This window comes from Vulpes vulpes, chromosome 7 (assembly GCF_048418805.1).
Source record: "Vulpes vulpes isolate BD-2025 chromosome 7, VulVul3, whole genome shotgun sequence".
Taxonomy (NCBI): domain Eukaryota; kingdom Metazoa; phylum Chordata; class Mammalia; order Carnivora; family Canidae; genus Vulpes; species Vulpes vulpes.
The window spans coordinates 16,706,016-16,727,575 of NC_132786.1; the positions used below are offsets into that span (position 1 = coordinate 16,706,016).

General features: G+C 50.9%; 1 protein-coding gene across 9 annotated transcripts in view; it reads left to right on the plus strand.

The window, feature by feature from the left end:
• LOC140599791 (adenylate cyclase type 1-like) overlaps positions 1 to 21,560 on the plus strand; it is a 220,285-nt gene that overhangs the window by 103,910 nt on the left and 94,815 nt on the right. For 3 of the 9 annotated variants that reach the window (XM_072764991.1, XM_072764994.1, XM_072764992.1), the window contains exons 4-5: positions 14,066 to 14,140; positions 14,370 to 19,676. The exons of 4 other annotated variants lie outside the window; for them this stretch is intronic. In XM_072764991.1, coding sequence (XP_072621092.1) covers positions 14,066 to 14,140; positions 14,370 to 14,672 — 378 coding nt within the window. In that variant the 3' untranslated portion in view covers positions 14,673 to 19,676. Of the gene's footprint in view, positions 1 to 14,065; positions 14,141 to 14,369; positions 19,677 to 21,560 lie in introns of those variants that run through there. 2 more of the 9 variants (XM_072764998.1, XM_072765000.1) reach the window with 1 other exon arrangement.

The window sequence follows — 21,560 nt, forward strand, 5'->3', positions numbered from 1 at the left end:
ACTGTCTTTATGTTTCCTTTTTGTGCTCAGTGTCCTTTTGTAGAAATCCAGATTGACTACTTTACACTGTGCATATATTTAGAGCATCACAAATGTGGGCCATGAAAAGGATAATTTCATGGTATCGGTGAAACTCTGGATAGAATTTTCTGTCCTATCATCTGTCAGAGCTTTAATGTGTTAACTTTACATTTCCTGAGTGTACTCAGTTATATCCTGAACCGGAAAGGTCGTTGAATATATGACACCTATAAGTCCATACCTATCGAAACTGTAATTAAGATGCACTTTGCCATTTTGACCAAAATGTCATAACAGCAGAGCACGCCTAAGTCTCTTAGTGGGTTAGTGCTTGATGTCATTGAGAGCAGTATAGTCGAGAATAACCCACTACTGGTCCCTGAGCCTCACATGAAAACACATTCTGTACCAGAGGGTGGAGTACCTTTCACTTCTTCTCGACACCTCTTTTATTTTTTTTAAGATTTTTATTTATTTATTCATAGAGACACACACACACAGAGACAGGGAGAGAGGGGCAGAGACACAGGCAGAGGGAGAAGCAGGCTCCATGCAGAGAGCCCGACCTGGGACTCGATCCAGGGTCTCCAGGATCGCGCCCTGGGCTGCTGGCAGCGCTAAACCACTGTGCCACCGGGGCTGCCCTCGATACCTCTTAATATGGTGCTACTCACTGCAGAAATGACAGAATGAGCATGGGACTACTCTGTAGGCACAGTGAACATATCCCAAAGTCTTCAAAGTGCACAGTCCCTTCAGGGTAGTAGACTAGCTGTGTTGTGTTACCTTGGGACTGTATGTGTCAGTCGGCGGTAAATGACTGAGATCATGCGGTTTTCATCAATATTAATACTTATCAATCAGTAATTTCAGAAAGCAGTGGGTACTGTGGAGGAATGATGTTGGGTGACAGGCAAGGAAGTGACGAAGGGTAGGGGGGAGTCATGGCAGAGGTTAGCGGTTGCAGATAGATCTTTTGCAGAAGGCAGCCCCTGAGCGTTTTGTAAAGACTTTTCTTTGAGATAGTCGTGGACTCCCATGCAGTTATAAGAAATGACACAAAATATGACCATGCAGAGTACCGTAATACACACGTAACCAAACTGAAAGTCCGAGCATTCTTTCTGAGGCATTTAGAGTCGAATTTTGAATGGTGAGAGGGATTATGTCAAAGAGCATTCCAGGTGGAGGGAATAGAGAGGTGCCGATTCTGAAGTGGGAAGACATTGGGGCGTTGGCTTCACTGAGCAGGGCCACTGTGGCTGTGACCCTTGCATGAGGGAACGAGGGCTTTATGAAAGGTTGAGCAGCCAAGCCACTGTGTCTTGCAGGGTCGTGACGGTGGTGGTGTGAGCCTTGTGTTCTTTGTGCAAGCAATCACACTGGTTGTGCTTCAGCAGAGTGCTCAAGATCTCCCTCCATAATTTGTCAAAACTGTCACTCCCTCCCCATTTTTAAATTGGACCTCAAACATTGTCATCTCAAGTATCAATAGTACAGGATGGAGTTTCTGGTGGATGGGAACAGTTGACCTTGTAAAAGTATGTTATATCTCATTGAATATGTATCCAATAGAACGTTACTACCATGATAATTTGATGCTATTATCCCTTTGAACTTTACCTGAGCTCTCCGTTTTCACTGTCAGAACAATTATATTTGCTTTTCTTCTTGAACTCCTGTCTCTTTCATTTCCTCCATAGATTTTATTTTATGGTTTTTATAATGGGAAGATGTTTTAATAAGTGTCCTGTCATTTTCCTGTGTGTATGTGTGTACATGTACAGACCCGTATATATACACATGGAAGTAAGGTTTCTAAAGTTTTAGTGACTTTGGCTACAGTATGCTAAGTGTGAAAATCGATCAGAACGAATTGTTATCCTAAATAGTACTGATGCACAATTGATATAGACAGCAAAATTAATAGTATGATTGGTAATTTTTAAACATGAAATATAATGCCATTGGGATGCCTCTCTTAGGAAGATGGAGAGAGAGTTTATAAAATTTCAGTTCATGTACCCATGAATGAATACTATGACCAGGGTGATGTAAAGTCTGGTGGAAATTAATAGTAAACATAAATGATATGCTGTGGGGCTCTGAAATGAAGGTTGAATGATTATTAGGTATGTTGTTTGTATATTATAAATGTTTATAGTATGTCATTACAGTAGGATGAATTACACTGTTTTCGAAGTTCCTGTAATGTTAACAAGGGCATGCTAGGAATGAATAAGCAGGAAGGTGCTTACCTTCCTGATGAGGGGGTAGATATATGTGCTTAGTAAAAATCTACATTACCCGATATTCTTTGTGTAAAAACTTAATGATACTGTTCCTCTGAGTTTGAATAAACGTTTAAGAATAGATATATCTTATGTTATATAATATTAAATATATATACGTGCATGTGTGTGTATATATATATATATATATATATATATATATATATATATATATATATATAATTTCTGAGAAAGGATCTTTTCTGACTTAAAATTGGTCTACTGGAAATTCATGTAGCATCTTTCACCTCTTCCTCCTTGCAATATCACAGAAAATACATAACTGAGACAGACCGAGGCATGTGTGAGTGGGCGGGCTCTGGCTCCTGACTCAGCATTGTGACTTTGTAGACAGGGTGTGTGAATTATTTCCCAGGATTCTTTTCTTCTTTTCTTTTTTTTTTTTTTATAAAGGAAAACCTGAGGTAATTCCATGCTTCGAGACAGTATAGGTCTTTGCTGTGAGCTTTCTGCCTCGGTGAGTTGAGTTTCCGCTGTCTCCGGCCTTTCTTTCCTGTTCTCTTTGTGCGTGGCTCCCAGTCAGCCTGATGCCCTTCCCTGATGATCCTTCGGGATTGAGGAGGCAGGATCTCTCAGCAGGAACCGCCACCTCTCTCACCATCCCATCTTCACTGTCCCTGAATTTAGGGCAGATGAATTTAGGCCAGGTTGCGTGTGTCTGCTGTCATGCTCCTCTTTTTATGGAAATGAACGCAAAGAAGGAGACTGGATGTTCTGTCCCAGGCTCAGTGACGCCTTGAATTTAGAAAGGCTTTGTGGTTAACAGGGGATTCTGTGGTGTTCCAGTGTCTTTTACCACTCACTGTGGAGCACAGTACAGGAGGAGCAAGGGGGAGGCCTTCGTTCTGGTAAGTGACAGAAAAGCGGTGATGGGGTAGGATGTGGTGAAGGCGAAATGGCATCGGGTGCTACCTCAGGAGCTTTGGTCAGCTTTCAGGGACAGGAAGGACTAGCTGAGCCAGGGATCAGGAATCGACAGCTGTAAACCATCTGGACCTAACTGCTGTCTTTCAAAATTCTTCACGTGCCCTAAGAGTGTGTGGAGGTCATGGTCTGAGTCGGAAGGTCGTGGCAGACGGAACGCACTGGAGCAGGGAGAGCGCTGAAAAGATCTCGTTCCAGGAAGAGGTGATGGTGGTGTGGACCCGGGTGCTAAGAGTGGCCAGGCAGACGGTCAACCCTGAAGGCACAGCCGACGGCCCGGCCTGAAGGATGGATTGTGGGATGGGAGAGGGGGAGGGATCAGGAAAGAAGTGGGCTGAGGGCATGTGGGTACCTTTAAGGGACGTGAAAAAGACAGCCTTCGGGAACTGAGATATAGATGATGGGTTGGCAATACTCTCAGATAGATGTCCAGGTGGAGGTGTGGACGGGGAAGGAAGTACTTGCGGAAGGAAAGGCAGAGGCCCGGCCTGAAGGTACGCCTTCGAGAGGTGGGGTGCCCTGTAGCTGCAGCCTGCACCTCCGGCCGGTGTGGAGACGGGGTGCGAGGTAGAGGAGCAAGCCTTTGGCGGTCCTCCTGCAGGTCACTTGAAAAGGACGGAGGCCACTCGGCATCCCCGAGGGCAGCTTGTCAGGGCAAATGGTGGACTGCGGACGTCTTAACTCTGAGTAACAAAGGGCTTCAAGGAGGGACTTAATATTCGTGTCCAGGATTATCTGTAACATCAAGACAGATTTAGGCAGTCACATTCATAGCGAGCTTGAATTGGAGTTTGTTGAACTGGATGGTTTTGGGAGATTCCATCGTCTCCTTAGCCCTGATGTTCTGTAATGTCAGATCCACGTGTCCAGATGGTGCCTGGGCCGTGTCCCACGAGGTTTGGTCATTGTGGCTTTTCTTTTACTGGTCTGAGGAACCCGCAAGTCTCTTTTCCTCTGTCCGTCCTCTCCTCTGTCCAGTCTGTCCACAGGTCATTCGGATGGAACAGGTTAATCAGGACCAGCCGCATTTACGTTTCCTCACATGAGCTACTAGGCTGCGAGTGAATCTCGAACCCCCTGCAGTGTCCTGCTCTTGTGTATTGTGACGGGTTCGGTGCCTGGGTCCGATGGTTGATGCCGTGCTACGTGACTTCAGGACTATTTCCCTTGGGTGGTCTCTTCTATGATCCTCCCGGTAAGAGCTGTTTTTCCAGTTTCTTCCTGCCAACATATTCTTACATGTTTATGGCTTGGAGGTAGGTTAAAATAATGAAGCTTTTATTCCATGATTTATCCTCTATTTTTATATATTTAAAAGATGCTCATTTCACGGTTGGTATTTTGCGCATCATGAACTCTCATAGTTACTCATTTGGTTTAATCGTATTGTATCATTATATCTGTGGTCTTAAACTGTTAGCAGAGTGAGAGAAAAAGTAAATAGTGTGATTTGATCAAATGCCGTGTTTCCATCGCTCTCGCTCACTGCGTCGAGCAAGCGTGGTTCACGGTTTTCCTGTTTACTTGTCACTTTAACTTGGTTACACCGCTTTATTCTCTGTCCCCTGCAGCTTTGAGTTGGTCCCCACCCCCTTTATTTTCTGGTCTTTAATCTTTGCATATTATAACTCTTACATCATTCCACAAGTGCTCACGCCTCCTTCTCTGCATGAAGCACTATGGTAGCAGAGTGTTTGCCAGCATCACCGTTGTTTCAGACCGCTCTGGGCCTGTGTCTTCGTTCCGTGATTTGGGAATTGTGAGACCTTTGGCAAGGAGCTTAGAGTTTCTATGTGTAAAAGGAAGTAATAATAATATTTAGTTCAGAAAGTTGTGAAATTTAAATAACGTGTCATAAATTTTTGAATACTTAGCTGACTACTCAATGCGTTACCTAAAAGGTTTTTTAAAAATCTGATTCAAATATACTATTTTCCTCCAGTCTCCCTCCAAACCCCAAATGGCCAGAACTTGATTTTCCCCTATTGTGTTTCTACACGACGTACTGTTCTTTTGAAGGCGGTGTCTCTTCCCAACCCTCACCCCCCGCCACAGCTGCTTTTCGGATTTCCCTTTTGTTTTTGTTTTTCTGTATTTTGATGATCACGTGACCTGTGTGTGATGCGTGCCTGTGTGTACATGTGCACGCGTGTGCTGTGTGTGCCTGTAAGCGCACATGTGTTTTCATTATGCCTCTTGAATGTGGGAGTTGGTGTATTTCTTCAGTTTGGGATCCTTGGCCGTTCTCTCTCTGGATGTTGCTTCTGTCTCTGTCCCTCTTTCCCTGAGACCTCAAGTACAAGTATGATGGGCCTTTTGCAGTGGACCGTGTGTCTTCTGTTCTTTTCATTGCTTCTTCTGCTTGCTCTCCGGTTTTGGTATTGTCTGTGTGCTCTGTGTCAGAACCCACCAATCTTGTCCTTTCCTGTGCCATCCGAGTTTTCTGTTAAGCCATCGATGAATGCTTGATGAAAGATAGTTTATTTCATAGGTCTAGAATATCCATGTGATTTCTTCATATGCATTACACTCTTCTCATTCAGTTCTCCATCTGTTGCATCCACTTCTGTCCATCTTGTTACCTGTTTCTCTTACCAAGATGATCTTACTTACTTGACAGTCTTTGCTTATTTTTATTCTGAATTATTGGTTGCATTTTCCTTCCCGTGTACGTTTCTGGTAATTCTTTGGATGTGTGCCTAACACGGTGAATGAAAGAACATCGAGGGCCAGATGGTTTATTTGGTTGGTCGATAGTCCCTTCTTCTCTTTGGTGCATTGAGCTGGCCGTCGTTGCCCCTGTAATTTGTCCCTGTTTTTTCCCTGTGGACACTCTGTGTTTTCATTGAGACCCACTAGGCAGAAGCAGGCTCTTTGTCCTCAGCTCTGGAAGGCCTCACAAGCACTAGCTAGTCCTTTCAGGGATTTGGAGCGTCATACTTAGTCTTCTGCCCCATGCAGCTCAGTCGTCTGGCAGCTCCCACGTGGGTGGGTCTGTGCTTGTGGGAGACCCGTTCTCGCTAGCAGAGGCTCATCCCATCCCGTAGGTACTGCGAGGCCACGGTGAGCTTCGCTCGGTCCCGTCCCCTTCACCTCCCACCTTGCCAAAGCACACGTCCTGTGGGAACGTCAGCGTTGCATCTGGGCCTCCTTGAGTTTCCAGTGTGTCACTGTATGGTGGTGGTGTCCTCTTATCCCAGTGGAGCTGATGTCCTGAGCTGGAATCGGCAAGTGGCCTGGGGACAGAATGGTGCCCCATCATCAGCCTCCCCAGGGAAGGGCTCTCTATCCTCTGCACAGATCCTTTACCTAGCTCTGGTCATCTGACAGCTTCCTGACTATCGCCAGGAGCACATCTGTGCGTAACCAGCCTTTTCTGGTTGTTGGGATGGAGGCTTTGGCTTGCACCATGTAAGTATGTGTGTATCTTCTCAGGAAGCATAGGTCCCTGATTTAATAAAAAGCTTAGAAATTGTGATTTGTTAATACCTGAAAGATGGTGGTGAGCAAGTTCTTGGTAACTGATGATGCACATAGCGAGTGCCCCATTACTGCTTTTTTAATTGGATGCAGAGTTCTTTGTTCACTGTACACAAGAATGTGTGATTTTTTCATTCTTTCTTTTAGATTGTGTTCAAATTCCAGTTAACATATAGTGTAGTATGAGATTCAGGGGTAGAATGGAGTGATTGATCAGTTGCATATAACACCTAGTGCTCATCACTTCACATGCCCTCCTTAATGCCCATCCCCCAGGTACCACATCCCCCACCCACCTCCCCTCGGGTGACTCTCACTTTGTTTCCTGGGATTAAGAGTCTCTTATGGTTTGCCTCCCGCTCTGTTTTTATCTCATTGTATTTTTCCTTCTCTTCCCCATGCCCATCAGTTTCGTTTCTTGAATTCCACATATGAGTGACCCAGAGGGCTGACACACCCAGCCAGAGAAGCAAGGCGCCCGGGGCGCAGGGCAGCCCTGAGCCAGCAGGTATCCCCAGGACTTTACAGCAGCTGCTGTGGGAGGCTGAGGTCCAGGGTGTGGGGAGGCAGGAGGCGCGGCCGAGTCCTGGCACCTTCCCCACCAGAGGCCGTCTCCCTACATGCAACGTCGGGCTGCCCCAAACCCTACACCCAACATGTTCCCTGATGCCCATGTGCCTGGGGGTTGAAATGGCAGGGGTCCGGAGCACCCTGGGTGAAGGAGGACCCCAGAGCTGTGTGGGGCCCCACGTGGCCCCTCTCCCGCAGCCTTGTGGCTGCTTCTGCAGCAGAGCTCCTCTTCGCTGGGGACCCGCCCCCCAGACCAACAGATAGCTGACAGGTGGCCCCCGGGGCTCCTACGCCTTTGAGCTCGAGCCTGAGCTCCTGCTTGGCAGCCCCTCCGTGGCACCTGCCAACCCAGACCCTCTGCAGGCCAGGCACATGATGGAGGGCTCCTAGGCCCCCGCTGCGGGCTGCCAGGAGACCCCGCCCCAGGCCACGCGATGGCCCTGACCTGGGAAGCTTCCCAACCACCGGCCCTGCAGGAGAGGCTGCCCCAGACCACCAGCCGCCCCACCGCTATACCCATACCAGGGCCCGTCCTCGGGGAGAAGCGCCTGGGCTGTTGGGGATCGGTCGGCAAATGACGCCAGGGGCCTACCCCCCGACCTGCAGAGCGTCTGGTGGTACCAGTCCTGTGCCACACGGATGGCAGAGGCAGGGAGGCCCCACTGGAGCAGCGTGCGGGGGGGGCGGGCAGTCTAACTCCAGCCTCAGGGTCATGCCTTCCTCTGTGGCCCTCACACCGTGTTTGCATGTAAACTTCCCCGAGTGCATCCGCCTCTGGCTAAACCGCGTTGGAAGCAGCATGATGGAGAAGGCGGGAGGCCCGGCCTGGTTTCCTCCTCCATGCTAGCCAGACGGGAGACCACCCAGCTGGGACAGCCCCGCCAGGCTGCTGTGCCTGCCGTCCTGGCGGGGTGACACTCACCAGGTACCCCCCTCAGCTTGGGCTCCAGTATCCGTGGGCCTGGTCCCCTCAGGGCTATTGGAACACACAAGGCTGTACCCAGGTCGGGCTCAGTGGCAGAGGGCAGGCCAGGGCAGCTGTCGGGCTGCACGCATGCCGACCTCTGGAGGCCAGCCAGCCCTCAAGAATCACATCCAGGAAAGGAACTCCGGGTGGGGTAAGGGAGGTGGGCGGGGGGTGGGGGTGACGGGGTGACGGGCACTGATGGGGGCACTTGATGGGGTGAGCACTGGGTGTTATTTCATATGTTGGCAAATTGAACACCAATAAAAAGTCAATTTACAAAGGAAAAAGAAAGGAACTGACACATGTTTCCTAACTGATGGGAATGCTAAATCCCAGTTAGATATTAGCAAAAATTCAAGATATAACATTTTTCCCATCGATGTTCCAAAGAAAAAAAAAAAAAGAATGACACCCAGGGAGAGCCCCTGGTGCTTGAGCAGATGGCTGAGCGGAGAGCAGAGCCTGAAATGACGGTGTAACCCCCCCCACTCACCGAGGCTGGGACAGGTGCCAGCGGGAGGCCCACGGGAGCGCCAGCCTGCCTGTGAGGCAGACCCGGGTGGCTGTGGGTCTGTCCTCAGGTGGGCAGTCCTGGGCACACTCCTCTCCACACCGCAACTGCCGCCTCCCACACACTTCCTTTCTACGTAGAACATGGAGACTGTTCTCCCTCCACACGTTTTGGGGCAAACTGTTGAAAGATGGGACCTCTCCTCCCTGGCAGATAATCTCTGGTCCTGGGCACTTGTGCGCTAATGTCACCAGGCATCCTGCATTCACTCGAGAAGCATCGCCAGAGCCTGCCCACAAACTGGGTCCCCGGTACTGGGGTGCAGCCGAAGTGCTGTGCCCGGGGGGAGGGTGCAGGCAGATGGGTGAGCCCAGCACTGCAGGGCAAGACTCCCTCCACCGGGTGCCGGAGGGCGGGGTGTCCTCTGGCTGAAGCTTCGGGATCCTGTGCTCACTTCAGCTTTTCAGAACCTGATGGAGACCTATGTCAGCTCTGCAATGACAATCCTTTTTTCTTGAAAGCTCATGAGATTTCTGAAAACCACAGGTTAGAGCAGACACAGTTCATAAGACACTGAGGAATCCCCTACTTTGGCGTCTGCTTTGTCCATGAGCCAGGGACCTTGTGGCTGGAGTTCCGGAAACGCACACACGCAGAGGAGAGTCTTGGAAGCAAGTGACACACATGGATGCCGACGTGCTTAAATACAGATTTATTGCAAACCAACACTGGAGAGGGGACTTCTCGGGCGGGCACCCTGGTCTCCGCGGACCTCGGCTGACGGAGCTCAGTGGGCAATCTGAGGCGGCCGCGTCTGGAGAGAGAAAACACTCAGGCTGCACCGGCTCCAGGGCCCAGGCCAGCAGCAATGGGCAGAGGACACCCACGAGGTTGGCCCGCCATCGGCCGCATGGCCCAGTGCCCCAGCCCGCCACTCTGACGCTGGTGAGCTGCTGCCACGGCAGGTGGGGTGGGCCAAAACGCAACACTGAACACCACGTCAGATAGAGAAGATGACAAACCACGGAGTCCATGGCTCCCCAGTCTCCCGAGTAGATGGGGTTCGGTGCACGTCCCACCTCGTCACACCAGGAGACCCCGATGAGACCATCGAGACCGGTTCTCACTCACGTGCGTGCCGTGAGATCCCTGGGACGTGGGACAGGTTGGCAAATAATGGGGACCCTGAGGATGGGGTCTCAGCAGCTCCAGCAACAGGCTCCGTTCCATCTATGGGGGCAGAGCTCTGCACCCCCTTGGCGACGCTCCCCTCAGCCATCTGGTGTCTGCACCTCCTTCCATGGCACGAGAGACACCCGATGCTTCCCAGGGGCTGCTTCGGACATACTCAGGAATCCCCACCCATTCCTGGCCACCTCGAGCCACAAACCTGCCCCCACACATCTGACGAGTCAGCTCCCGCCTACTCAAGCCATTTGAAGGGGGCCGTTTCTGGAGGAACCATTGCCTAGAAAGGAGTCCTCCTCAGCCCCCAGGACAGCCCCCGAGGGAAGGTCCCAGGAAACCTGCCAGCTGACAGCCCCACAGAGCAGCGGGCATGCGGCCTGTGGGCCTGGGATGGCTCAGGCCCCACGGGCAGAACAGAGGCAGGAGGAAAGGCTGCGGCTGTGTCTCCCAGGGGGACCTGGTCAGCTCCCCGACAGGGACCAGGCCCCACAGAGGACGTGGGAGGACAGTTCCTGCTGCATCTGTGGCCTACTCGGGAAGGTGTCCCCACATCCGGCAGCGCTGACCAAGAGCCCCAGTCTGGTCTCCCCGATGGGGCTGAGCATCCGGCAGAAGCATGCACACACACACCAAGCGAGAGCACAAGCATGGGTGTGCAAGAGAGATGAAGGCGAGGGCCTCCTAAACCCCCCTTGGCAGCAGCCGGCCCAGAACCCGCTCCCCGGGCCCAGCCCGAGGAAAGGAAGCAGAGCCCACGCGGCAGCAGCAGCAGGAGACTGGGTGGCCGGCGTCCCACTCACCCCACGCTGCTCCCCAAGTGTGGAGATGCAGGGCCGGGTGCCGCGGTTTCACCGTTTTTTTAAAAAGATATGTGTATTGGAGTTCAGTTTGCTGTCATGTAGCATAACATGCAGTGCTCATCCCACCATGTGCCCCCCTCAGTTCCAATCACCCAGTCACCCCAACCCCCCACCCACTTCCCCTTCCACTACCCCTTGTTCATTTCCCACAGTTAGGTGTCTCTCATGCTTTGTCACTCTCACCGATATTTTCACTCATTTTCTCTCCTTTGCCTTTATTCCCTTTCACTAATTTTTATATTCCCCAAATGAATGAGACCATATAATGTTTGTCCTTCTCACATTGACTTATTTCACACAACGTAATACCCTCTAGGTCCCTCCACATAGAAACAGATGGTGTGTATTCGTCCTTTCGGATGGCTGAGGAATATTCCATTGTATACATAAACCACATCTTCTTTATCCATTCATCTGTCGGTGGGCACCGAGGCTCCTTCCACAGTGTGGCTATTGTGGACATTGCCGCTGTAATCATCGGGGTGCAGGTGTCCCGGCGTTTCACTGCGTCTGTATCTTTGGGGCAAATCCCCAGCAGTGGGATTGCTGGGTCGCAGGGCAGCTCTATTTTTAACTCTTTGAGGAAGCTTCACACAGTTTTCCAGAGTGGCTGCACCAGTTCACGTTCCCACCAACAGTGCAGGAGGGTTCCCCTTTCTCCACATCCTCTCCAACATTTGTGGTTTCCTGTCTGGCTAATGTTCACCATTCTCACTGGTGTGAGGTGGGATCTCATTGTCCTTCTGAGTTGTGTTTCCCTGATGGCCAGTGATGCGGAGCATTGTCTCATGTGCTTGGTGGCCACGTCTATGTCTTCCTCTGTGACATTTCTGTTCATGTCTTTTGCCCATTTCATGATTGGATTGTTGGTTTCTTTGCTGTAGAGTTGAATGAGTTCTTTAGAGATCGTGGACACTGGCCCTTTATCTGACGGGTCATTTAGAAATATCTTCTCCCATTCTGTGGGTTGTCTTTTAGTTTTGTTGAGCATTTCTATTGTTGTGCGGAAGCTCCTCATCTTGATGAAGTCCCAGTGATTCATTTTGGCTCTTGTTTCCCTGGCCTTCATGGATGTATCTTGCAAGAAGTTGCTCTGGCCAAGTTCCAGAAGGCTGTTGCCTGTGTTCTCCTCTCGGATTTTGATGGCTTCCTGTCTCACATTTAGATCTTTCATCCATTTTGAGTTTCTCTTTAGTTCGGTGGTGTGAGAGAATGGTCCAGTTTCATTCCTCTGCGTGTGGCTGTCCAATGTTCCCAGCAGCATTTATTGAAGAGGCTGTCTTTGTTCCAGTGGATGGTGTTTCTTGCTTTGTCGAATATTAGTTGACCATAGAGTTGAGGGTCCACTTCTGGATTCTCCGTTCTGTTCCATTGACCTATGTGTCTGTTTTTGTGCCAGGACCACACTGTCTTGATGAGCACAGCTTTGTAGTACAACTTGACATCCAGCATTGTGATGCCCCGGCTCTGGTTTTCTTTTTTCGTATTCCCCTGGCTACTTGGGGTCTTTTCTGATTCCACACTAATCTTCAGATGATTTGTTCCAACTCTCTGAAGAAAATCCATGGTATTTCGATAGGGATTGCGTTCCATGTGTAAATTGCCCTGGGTCACGTGGACATTTTCCCAATATATGAATTCTTCCAATCAGGAGCATGGAATCGTTTTCCATCTCTCTGTGTCTTCCTCAGTTTCTTTCAGACATGCTCTGTAGTTTTTCGAGTAGGGATCCTTTACCTCTCTGGTTAGGTGTGTTCCTAGGTATCTGATGCTTTTGGGTGCAATTGTCAATAGGACTGACTCCTTAATTTATTTTTCTTCAGTCTCATCGTTAGTGTCTAGAAATGCCACTGATTTCTGGGCATTGATTTGGTATCCTGCCACGCTGCCGAATTTCCTGTATGAGTTCTAGCAATCTTGGGGTGGAGTCTTGGGTTTTCTAGGTACAGTATCATGTCATCTGCAAAGAGGGAGAGTTTGACCTCTTCTTTGCCAATTTGAATGCCTTTTATTTCTTTTTGCTGCCTGATTGCTGAAGCTAGGACTTGTAGTAGTATGTTGAGTAGCCGTGGTGAGAGTGTACGTCCCTGTCGTGTTCCTGATTTTAGGGGAGAGGCTCCCAGTTTTTCCCCATCAGGAATAATATTTGCTATGGGCTTTCCTTAGATGGCTTTGAAGATGCTGAGGAATGTTCCGTCTATCAGTACAGCATCAAGAGTTTTGATCAGGAATGGATGCTGTATTTTGTCAAATCCTTTCTCTGCATGTATTGAGAGGATCATCTGGTTCTTGTTTTTTCTCTTGTTGATGTGATCCATCCCATTGACTGCTTTACGAGTGTTGAACCAGCCTTGCATCCCGGGGATAAATCCACTTGGTCATGGCGAGTAATCTTCTTTATGTATTGTTGGATCCTGTCGGCTCGTATCTTGTTGAGAATGTTTGCATCCGTTTTCATCGGGGATATTGGTCTATAATTCTCCTTTTTGGTGGGGTCTCTGTCTGTTTTTGGAATTAAGGTGATGCTAGCCTCATAGAAGGAGTATGAATGGACCTAAAGTACCACGATGTATAATTTAAAAGCATCAGAGTCAATTTTGTACAAAGTTAACTTATCCTTTTTAACAAATAAAATTCATGAAGCAATTATAGAGGTTTATGAAAAACACAAAATACAGAAACAGCACAATGAAAGGGGAGGGGAAGGCTTCAGTTGTGCTGCAGCCATCACGAGCTGTTGCTCGGGGGCCGTGGCTGGTGGCTCCACTGAGGCAGGTGGCAGCTCCAGCCCTTCGATGAACTCGAGACCCAGCACCGGGACCTGCTCCTCCTTCTGGGGTGGCCAAGAAGCAGGTGGCTCCTCCAGGTCAGGACAGTGAATCAGAGGTATGACCACCAGGTACCTTGGCTTGACCTCAGCAGCCGGCATCTCGGCCCAGGCCTAGCTCTCAGCACCAGCAGCCGGGACCGGCTCGATCACCTCAGGCCCAGGAACTTCAGCAGGCCCCATAGTCGGCCTCAGGCAGGCTCTTTCCGCAGTGGTTCAGGGTGTTGCTCGGGGTCCGAAGCCGGTTGCTCCCCTGAATGAGGCGGCTGCTCCGCCACATCGATGACCTCGATCGCTGGTGGTGGGGCCCGTTCGGCCTCCAGGGCTCCCAAGGGTGCAGGTGGCTCTTCCAGGTGGGACAGGGATTCAGAGGTCTGACCACCACGTGTCTTGCCTTGTACACAGCAGCTGGCATCAGGGCTCGGGCCCAGCCCTCAGCTCCAGCAGCCAGGACCAGCTCCTTCGCCTGAGACCCTGCAGGTACAGCAGGCCCCAGAGTCGGGGCTCGGGCGGGCTCTTGCGGTGGTTCAGGGTATTGCTCGGGGTCCGAAGCCGGTTGCTCCCCTGAGTGACGTGGCTGCTCCAGCACATTGATTAGCCGGTGGTGGGGCGGGTTAGGCCTCCTGGGCTCCCAAGGGTGCAGGTGGCTCTTCCAGCTCAGGCCAGGAATTCAGAGGTCTGACCACCACGTGTCTTGCCTTGTACACAGCAGCTGGCATCAGGGCTTGGACCAAGCACTCAGCTCCAGCAGCTGGGACCAGCTCCATCCACTGAGACCCTGAAGGTGCAGCAGGCCCCACCGTCGAAGCTCGGGCGCGCTCTTGGGGTGGTTCAGGGTGTTGCTCGGGGTCCGAAGACAGAGTATCATCTCCAGGAAGACAAAGTATCATCACCAGGATGGACTTTCCACGTCCCTCTCAAATCAAGGACACTCTTACCACCGCTCAACGTGTGTGAGTGCAAGAGCCCTGGGAGGTCTCCCCAGACTGCAGCCCGTGGGGATGGGGTGTGAGCCTACCCAGTGCTCCTGGCCCAGCAGCATGGAGGCTTGTTCTGTGTGGCCCACCCTGTCCCCAACTCGGCCACCCCAGTCCTCCTCACCTCCACCCTCAAACTCCGCTTGATGCAGGTTTATGAAACGCCAAAGGTAACGCTCCACACGACAGTCGAGCACTGAGCCTGGCACTTACTGCCCTGTGAATTTCAGCAGCTTTGTCAGGGCAGGAAATTCTGGGGGATCGTGGAAGTCCTCCTCATAGTAGTCCAGCCAGATGGTCAGGAAGGAGGACATGGCGCTGGGGAGGGACAGGTGGGCAGAGGCGTCAGAAGACAGGGCTCCTCACACAGAGGTGTCCTGGGGAAGCCCTCCAGGAACCGGGGCCCTCGGCCTCCCGTGCGGGGCTGTCGGAGGCCAGTGCTGCTCCTTGTCCACCTGCCACCTGGCGGTCTTACCTGCCACTAGCTTGCTCACTGAGGAGGGGCTGGCAGGAAGCCTCTGTGCATGGGAGCCCATGACCAGCGGTGTGACCATCACTGTCTTTCCCGGGGAACCTTCCCTCCTGTGGGTCTGCCCAGCCTCACTCACGAGGGGCCCCCAGGGGGTGTCCTTCCACTGACTCTAATCTCCCACGGGCGGGGGCTGTCTGGTCCCTGAGCCCTCACTGGCTCTCCTGAGCACCTGCCGTGCACCCGGGTCCAGGTGCCACCAGATTGGTGAGTGCGATGCTCCTCACACCCTCTGCTCTGGGTCCCAGGTGTGGGGCAGACAGAGGGTTGGGGGAATGGGCATGGAGGAGGTCCCTTTGGCATCCCAGTGCTCTCCCACAAAGCCCGCACCCCACCCACGGCTCTCCTTTGCTGTTTTCCTGAAGGGGCCTCAGACCTTTACCCTGTCACAGGAATTGCAGATGTGTGGGGTGAGGGTCCAGCAGCCCCTCTGACCCACAGCCCCCTCGCGGCCCTCCTGGAGAGGAAAGGCTCCCCTGCATGAGCCAGAGCTCACTCACATTTCCCACTGGTCCCAGATTCCTTCCTTCTTGCAGGAAGCTACGATGCATCGATATCTCGAGGAGGGTGGGGGGCATCACATGAATCATCCTGGGGACCCGACCTCTCCTCATAGCTGCTGTCACCCTCTGACCTCCGACTAGTCCGGAGCCCTGGGGGGCCGTCCGCTCTGTGCGTGGGGCCATGGGCAGCTCCTGGAGAAGTACCTGCACCTGCTGGCACTTTCTGAATGATTGAGGATTGAAAGGGCTCCAGCCATGCCCATGGCCAATATCCAAGTGGGCCTGGGTGCCCAGGTGTCCCCGGGGACCCCTACTCCAAATGCCCCAGGATACAGACCCCAGATGGACTCCCTTTCAATGGCAAAACAGGCCAGCTCAAGACCCTGGTGACGGTGGGGAGGCGGCACACGCTTCGTCATGGGGAGAGAACGATGACTGCTGAGCACAAGCACAGCCCCTCTAGCCGACCTGCCACAGGCCAGGCCCCGGGGGCTGCCCTACAGGACCCGACTAGGCCCTGTGTGACTCTACTCCAGTCGGAGGAGCAGCCCGAGAGGCCGGAAAGTTCAACCACATTCCCCAAGACTCCCAACCAGTAGTTAGCCCATCCCCCTGGGCTGTGGAGGGTCAGGGAGCTCACTTTACAAACAGCAGGTCCAGCACCTCTTCAGGGGTGCCATACTCTTCCACAACATTTAGAAATTCAAAAAGGGACAGATTGTGCAAGCGCAGCAAGGCAGGCACCAGTTCTTCTACCTGCTGCTCCAGCAGCTCCCTCCGGCTGGGGGTGGTCGGGCAGATCCGATTCCTTCTCAGGGCTGAGGCCCTTTCAGCCTGAGGTGGGACAGAGGGGACGTGCAGCCTGCACTGTAGCCTCCAGACCACCTGGGAGTTGGACCACAGACCAAAGCCCGAGCTCAGTGGCTGGGGGGGGGGCAGGGGGGGCAGGAGTGCCCACAGCAGGAACTCGGGGCTTGACGCCTGCGGCTCAGTCACTTAGCATCTGACTCTGGGTTGTGGCTCAGGTCATGGTCTCAGCATCCTGAGATCCCGCCCCTGGCAGGCTCTGCGCTTGGGGCAGAGTGTGCTTGAGGAGCTTGTGTCTCCCTCTTCCGCTCCCTGCTTCTCTGCCTGTCTCTTAAAGTATCCAACAAAGAAATAATCTTAGAGGATAGATTTTTTAAAAAATATGGATCAATACAAGGATCTCAAGTGGGAGGGGTCAGTATCCCAGGGCCCCTTGTCAGCTGTTTTGGCAGCACCTCCCTGCATTAACGGCTTCACCCCTTGAATCTGACCACATGTCCCTCTCGAGGTGCCCACACGGAGACCTTTCCTTGGGTGGGGGGGCCCAGGGCCTGAGGGCTGCAGAATGTTCAGCACCGCCCTGTGATTTGGCAACAGAAGGGAATCACATTGAAGTCCGGCATCAGTGAAGGGCTCAGTGGCTGTGGGAACCAACTGGCCTTCTGACATGTTGTGCAGCACACGAGGCCCCTTTGCCTGACCCCGGGAGGGGGGGCAGGGATGCGCTCCTTCAAAACCTAACTGCAGAGCGATAGACATAGTACAGTGAGCCCCGTGTCCCTTTGGGGAAAAGTCTCCCAACTCACCAGGACCATGCTCAAGCCTTGGAGAAAGAGGGGAAGGACGTCAGGCCAATGGGGCCTCCTAGGAGCACCAGTTAGGAGAAAGCATAGCACAGTGCAAACTACTGGAGACCACGTGCGATGAGACACGATGTGTCTCTTTTTCAAAAGTTTTTATGGGCAGCCCGGGTGGCTCAGTGGTTTAGCACTACCTTCAGCCCAGGGCGTGATCCTGGGGACCCAGGATCCAGTCCCACATCAGGCTCCCTGCATGGAGCCTGCTTCTCCCTCTGCTTGTGTCTCTGCCTCTCTCTCTCTGTCTCTCGTGAATAAATAAATAAAATCTTTAAAAAGAAAGCATTATAAAAAAGTTATTATTTATTCTCGAGACACGGGTGTGCGGGCAGACCCACAGACAGAGGTAGAAGCAGTCCCCATGCAGAGAGCCCGAGGCGGGACTCGATCCCGGGTCTCCAGGATCAGGGCCTGGGCAGAAGGCAGGCGCTAAACCACTGGGCGACCAGGCATCCCCTGAAGGCTCTATTCTGATATTCCTACAAATCTGTGCACAGGGACTCTGCATCTGGCCCAGGCAGGGGCAGGGCCATGGGGGCAAGTTTGGGGAGGAGGGGAATCCAGACCCCTGTAGCAGTACAAGTCTAGCAGGGAGCCCAGGGAAGCAGCAGGCTGGCTTCTGGGACCCGGGGCCCTTCCTGCTGCATCGGGGCCCTGGGTGTCGGATGGCCCCAGCCCCTGCACTCACCTTGAACCCTTGCAGGCCTCCGTTAGCTGTGCTGGGCTCCTTCCTGATCACCACCGGGGTGTGGGGGATGTCCTCTTCCTCCCGCCTCCGCCGCCACCCATTGTCCCATGTGAAGCTCTGTAAAGTCATTGCGGGGCAGCCAGGCAGGAGGCCTTAGCGCCCGGTGTGGCCGCCTCGGCCGGGCCGCACACCCTGCTGACTCCGTTGCAGACACACCAGAGCACAGCCGGCACACACCTCCCCCAAGGAGAGCAAAGGGGTGCTGCTGCAGGGCCTTGGGTTAACTCTGGGGCAGGTAAGAGGCGCCTCGGGAATCCTGTTTCCACTCTGCCCACCGTGACATCAGGGTGACCCTGAAGGGATCACCGGGGACCCTGCTGCCCTGCAAGGTCCTCCAGCCTGGATGCGACCTGCCCACACATCCCTGGTTCCCTGAAGAGGAGGGGATGGGGCTGCCCAGGAGGCTGGCACAGGTGGCCTGGCCTGGCCTGGCCTGCTCTGTATTACCCTCCGGCGCCTCCTGAAAAACTCCCTGAGGCGTTGGGTTTGACGGTGGCACCAACTTCTCCAGCATTCGAAGCAGACGCATCCCTGGGGTTCCTGGCGTTGCTCGAAACTGGGAAAGCCAGAAGGGAACATCTTTCAGTAGCCGAAGTCTCCTGAAAGTGAGCCTGAGGTGGGGCTGCACTAGACTGTGGGGGCCCGGGTGCAGGGGTTCCCAGTTCTGTTGGCCTCTGTTGTGAAAGAAGTGACCTCACTGCCTGGGATCCCCTCCCTGAGTCCACTCCTGGAGGAAGCTTCAGGAGCAGCGCTTGGGGCTGCCGACGGCTCCCCCTTCGCTGCAGGCACAAAGATAATTTTTATCTACAAAAACTTGTACATAGGTGATCTTGATCCACGGTATTCAAATGTTTATGATTTCGAATGATTTATATGGTCAAAATATAGGACCAAACCACATAAATGCTTGCACATAGAGGATATTCATTTACAATAACAGAAAACTAAATCATCCAAATGTCTATTAGCAAGCAAAGGGTTAAAAAGTTGTGTTATGTTTATACAATGGAATAATTCGCAGCGGCAAGCAGGAATGAGCTGCTTATGCACGCAACCACACAAACGAACGTCAGAAATAGGAAAATAATGAAAAATGGAAAAAAGAAAGAATGGAAAATAAAAACCTGTTACAGAAGAGTAAATGCTCTAGAATTCCCATTTATATGAATCTCTAGAAAGATAAAGATTTAGTGACAGGAAACAGCAACGATTGCCTTCCCCTGGGGCTGAAGTGAGAAAATGATTTGGAAAAGACTGAGAAAACATGATAGGAATAATGTAAAGATCCTACATCTTTTTTTTTTCCTTTTATTATTTTTTTATAAATTTTTTTTTATTGGTGTTCAATTTGTCAACATGTAGAATAACACCCAGTGCTCATCCCGTCAAGTGCTCAGCTCAGTGCCCGTCACCCACTCACCCCCACCCCACCCCGCCCTCCTCCCCTTCCCTCACCCCTATTTCGTTTCCCAGAGTTAGGAGTCTCTCATATTCTGTCTCCCTTTCTGATATTTCCCACTCATTTTTTCTCCTTTCCCCTTTATTCCCTTTCACTATTTTTTATATTCCCCAAATGAAATAGACCATATAATGTTTGTCCTTCTCCGATTGACTTATTTCACTCAGCATCGTACCCTCTGGTTCCATCCACGTCGAAGCAAATGATGGGTATTTGTCGTTTCTTTGATCGTTGTACTGGTTCCCAGGTGTATAAATTTGTCAAAACTCACCAAAATTTACCCTAGGTGAAATTCAGTACATTGTATTGTTTGTAAATGACATCTCAGTAGAGTTGCTTGAGAAACAATAGAATGCACAAAAATGTCAGTATTTAAGACTGATAAAATAGTAAATTGTCTTGAATGAAAATGAGACCCAGCGGCCCAGATTGATTGGTAGCAACGGAGAAAAAAAGGATTGTGATTTATTGAGTACCTACTAGGTATAAAGCATTCTGCTAAGCACTAGAATGTGCTATTTTATTTTATGTTTTTAAATTAACCCAGAGCGTAGTAGTAGTAATCCACTTTACAGGTGAAGAAACTAATACTTAGGGAGTTTATGTTCCTAGACCACGTGCCTGTTCTCACACCCAGTTACGTGGTCACGCCAGGCCCCAACTCCAGCCGCGTGGGACTCTAAACTACTCCTATTTTTCTGCCATCTTCGTTATATTTCCTAAAGAACAGGAATAGAAGTCAAGAAGAACAAAAAAATCTTAGAAGCATATTATATTTAGAAATAACTGTACAATTGAGAAACTAAGATCACATTCCACATAGTTTTGGTATTGCTTAAGGATTGCTAAGAGTTTGGAATCCCTTGCTAATAAACATCTGCTCTCTGTCTCAGCTCACGCCAGCAGATGAGACATACACAGCACAAAGAAGTGTTGTAGTACAAACTCCAGACCTCAGAGTTCCAAAAGGAAAGTGATCTCCCTCAGAGCCCATTAAAACTGCCCTCACTTGAGCGGCATGCATGCAGCGGGGTGGTTTCCATGCCTCAGATGCTCCTCCGGCTTCAGAACCACAGGGAGCAGGAATTCAAGTTGGCCTTCTCCAGTAGCTCTACCCCCATTGATTCAGTGGTGGCTGCCTTGAGGTCCTGCCTCAGTTCCCTTTAACCCTGAACCCGCCCCAACTTCCTGAAATTCCTTTAGGTCAGTGAATTATCTAGAACCAGGATTGACCTTCAGAGTTGTTTGGAACACACCTGAATCTACAATTAAGCACAACCTTGCTATTTTTTCCTCTAGTTTCTAATAGAATATGGCTGCACAGTATTTTACTACTATTCAGAAGACTATAGATATAGATGTATCTATCTTGTTCTTCTCGTTCTATTACTCGACTCCAGATAATTTCAAAATTAATTACCTCGCTGATGAAATGACTTTAGAATTAGAATATTGTGTGTCATAACTGTAGGTATTGTTAATTTGGTTTTAACCAAAGAATTTTGACTTCTCTTACTGGACAATTACTTGTTTATTAACAATAGTAAAACATGAGGCCTTTATGGGATTTTTTTTTAAATTTCTATGAGGAAAAATCATTACCCCTTCAGAAAATTTCTGGTTAAGTTTCCAGTAAAAAATTAAACAAAAAAAAAAAAACACACCCATTTTAAAACAGATTCATTATATTCAGACCCATAATGGGCTATGAAGAAAATTCTTTTCTCAGATCTTTGAACACTGAAGTGCCCCAGGGCTCAGGCCCTGGTCCTTTCTGTTTACAGTCACCACTCCGGGGTCCGGGTCCGGGTCCGGAGTGGTATCATCTCCTGTCCTGCCGTTCAGTGCTGTTTATAGGTGGACACCTCCCACATTCATCATTCTCCCACTGAATTGTAATATCCAACTACTCATTTAACCTCTTCTCATTTCTGCAAATAAACATGATCTCACCCAACTCCACCCAAACAATATTCATCTGTAGTCTTCACCCCTATGACTTGATTGCAAGGCTGTCTTC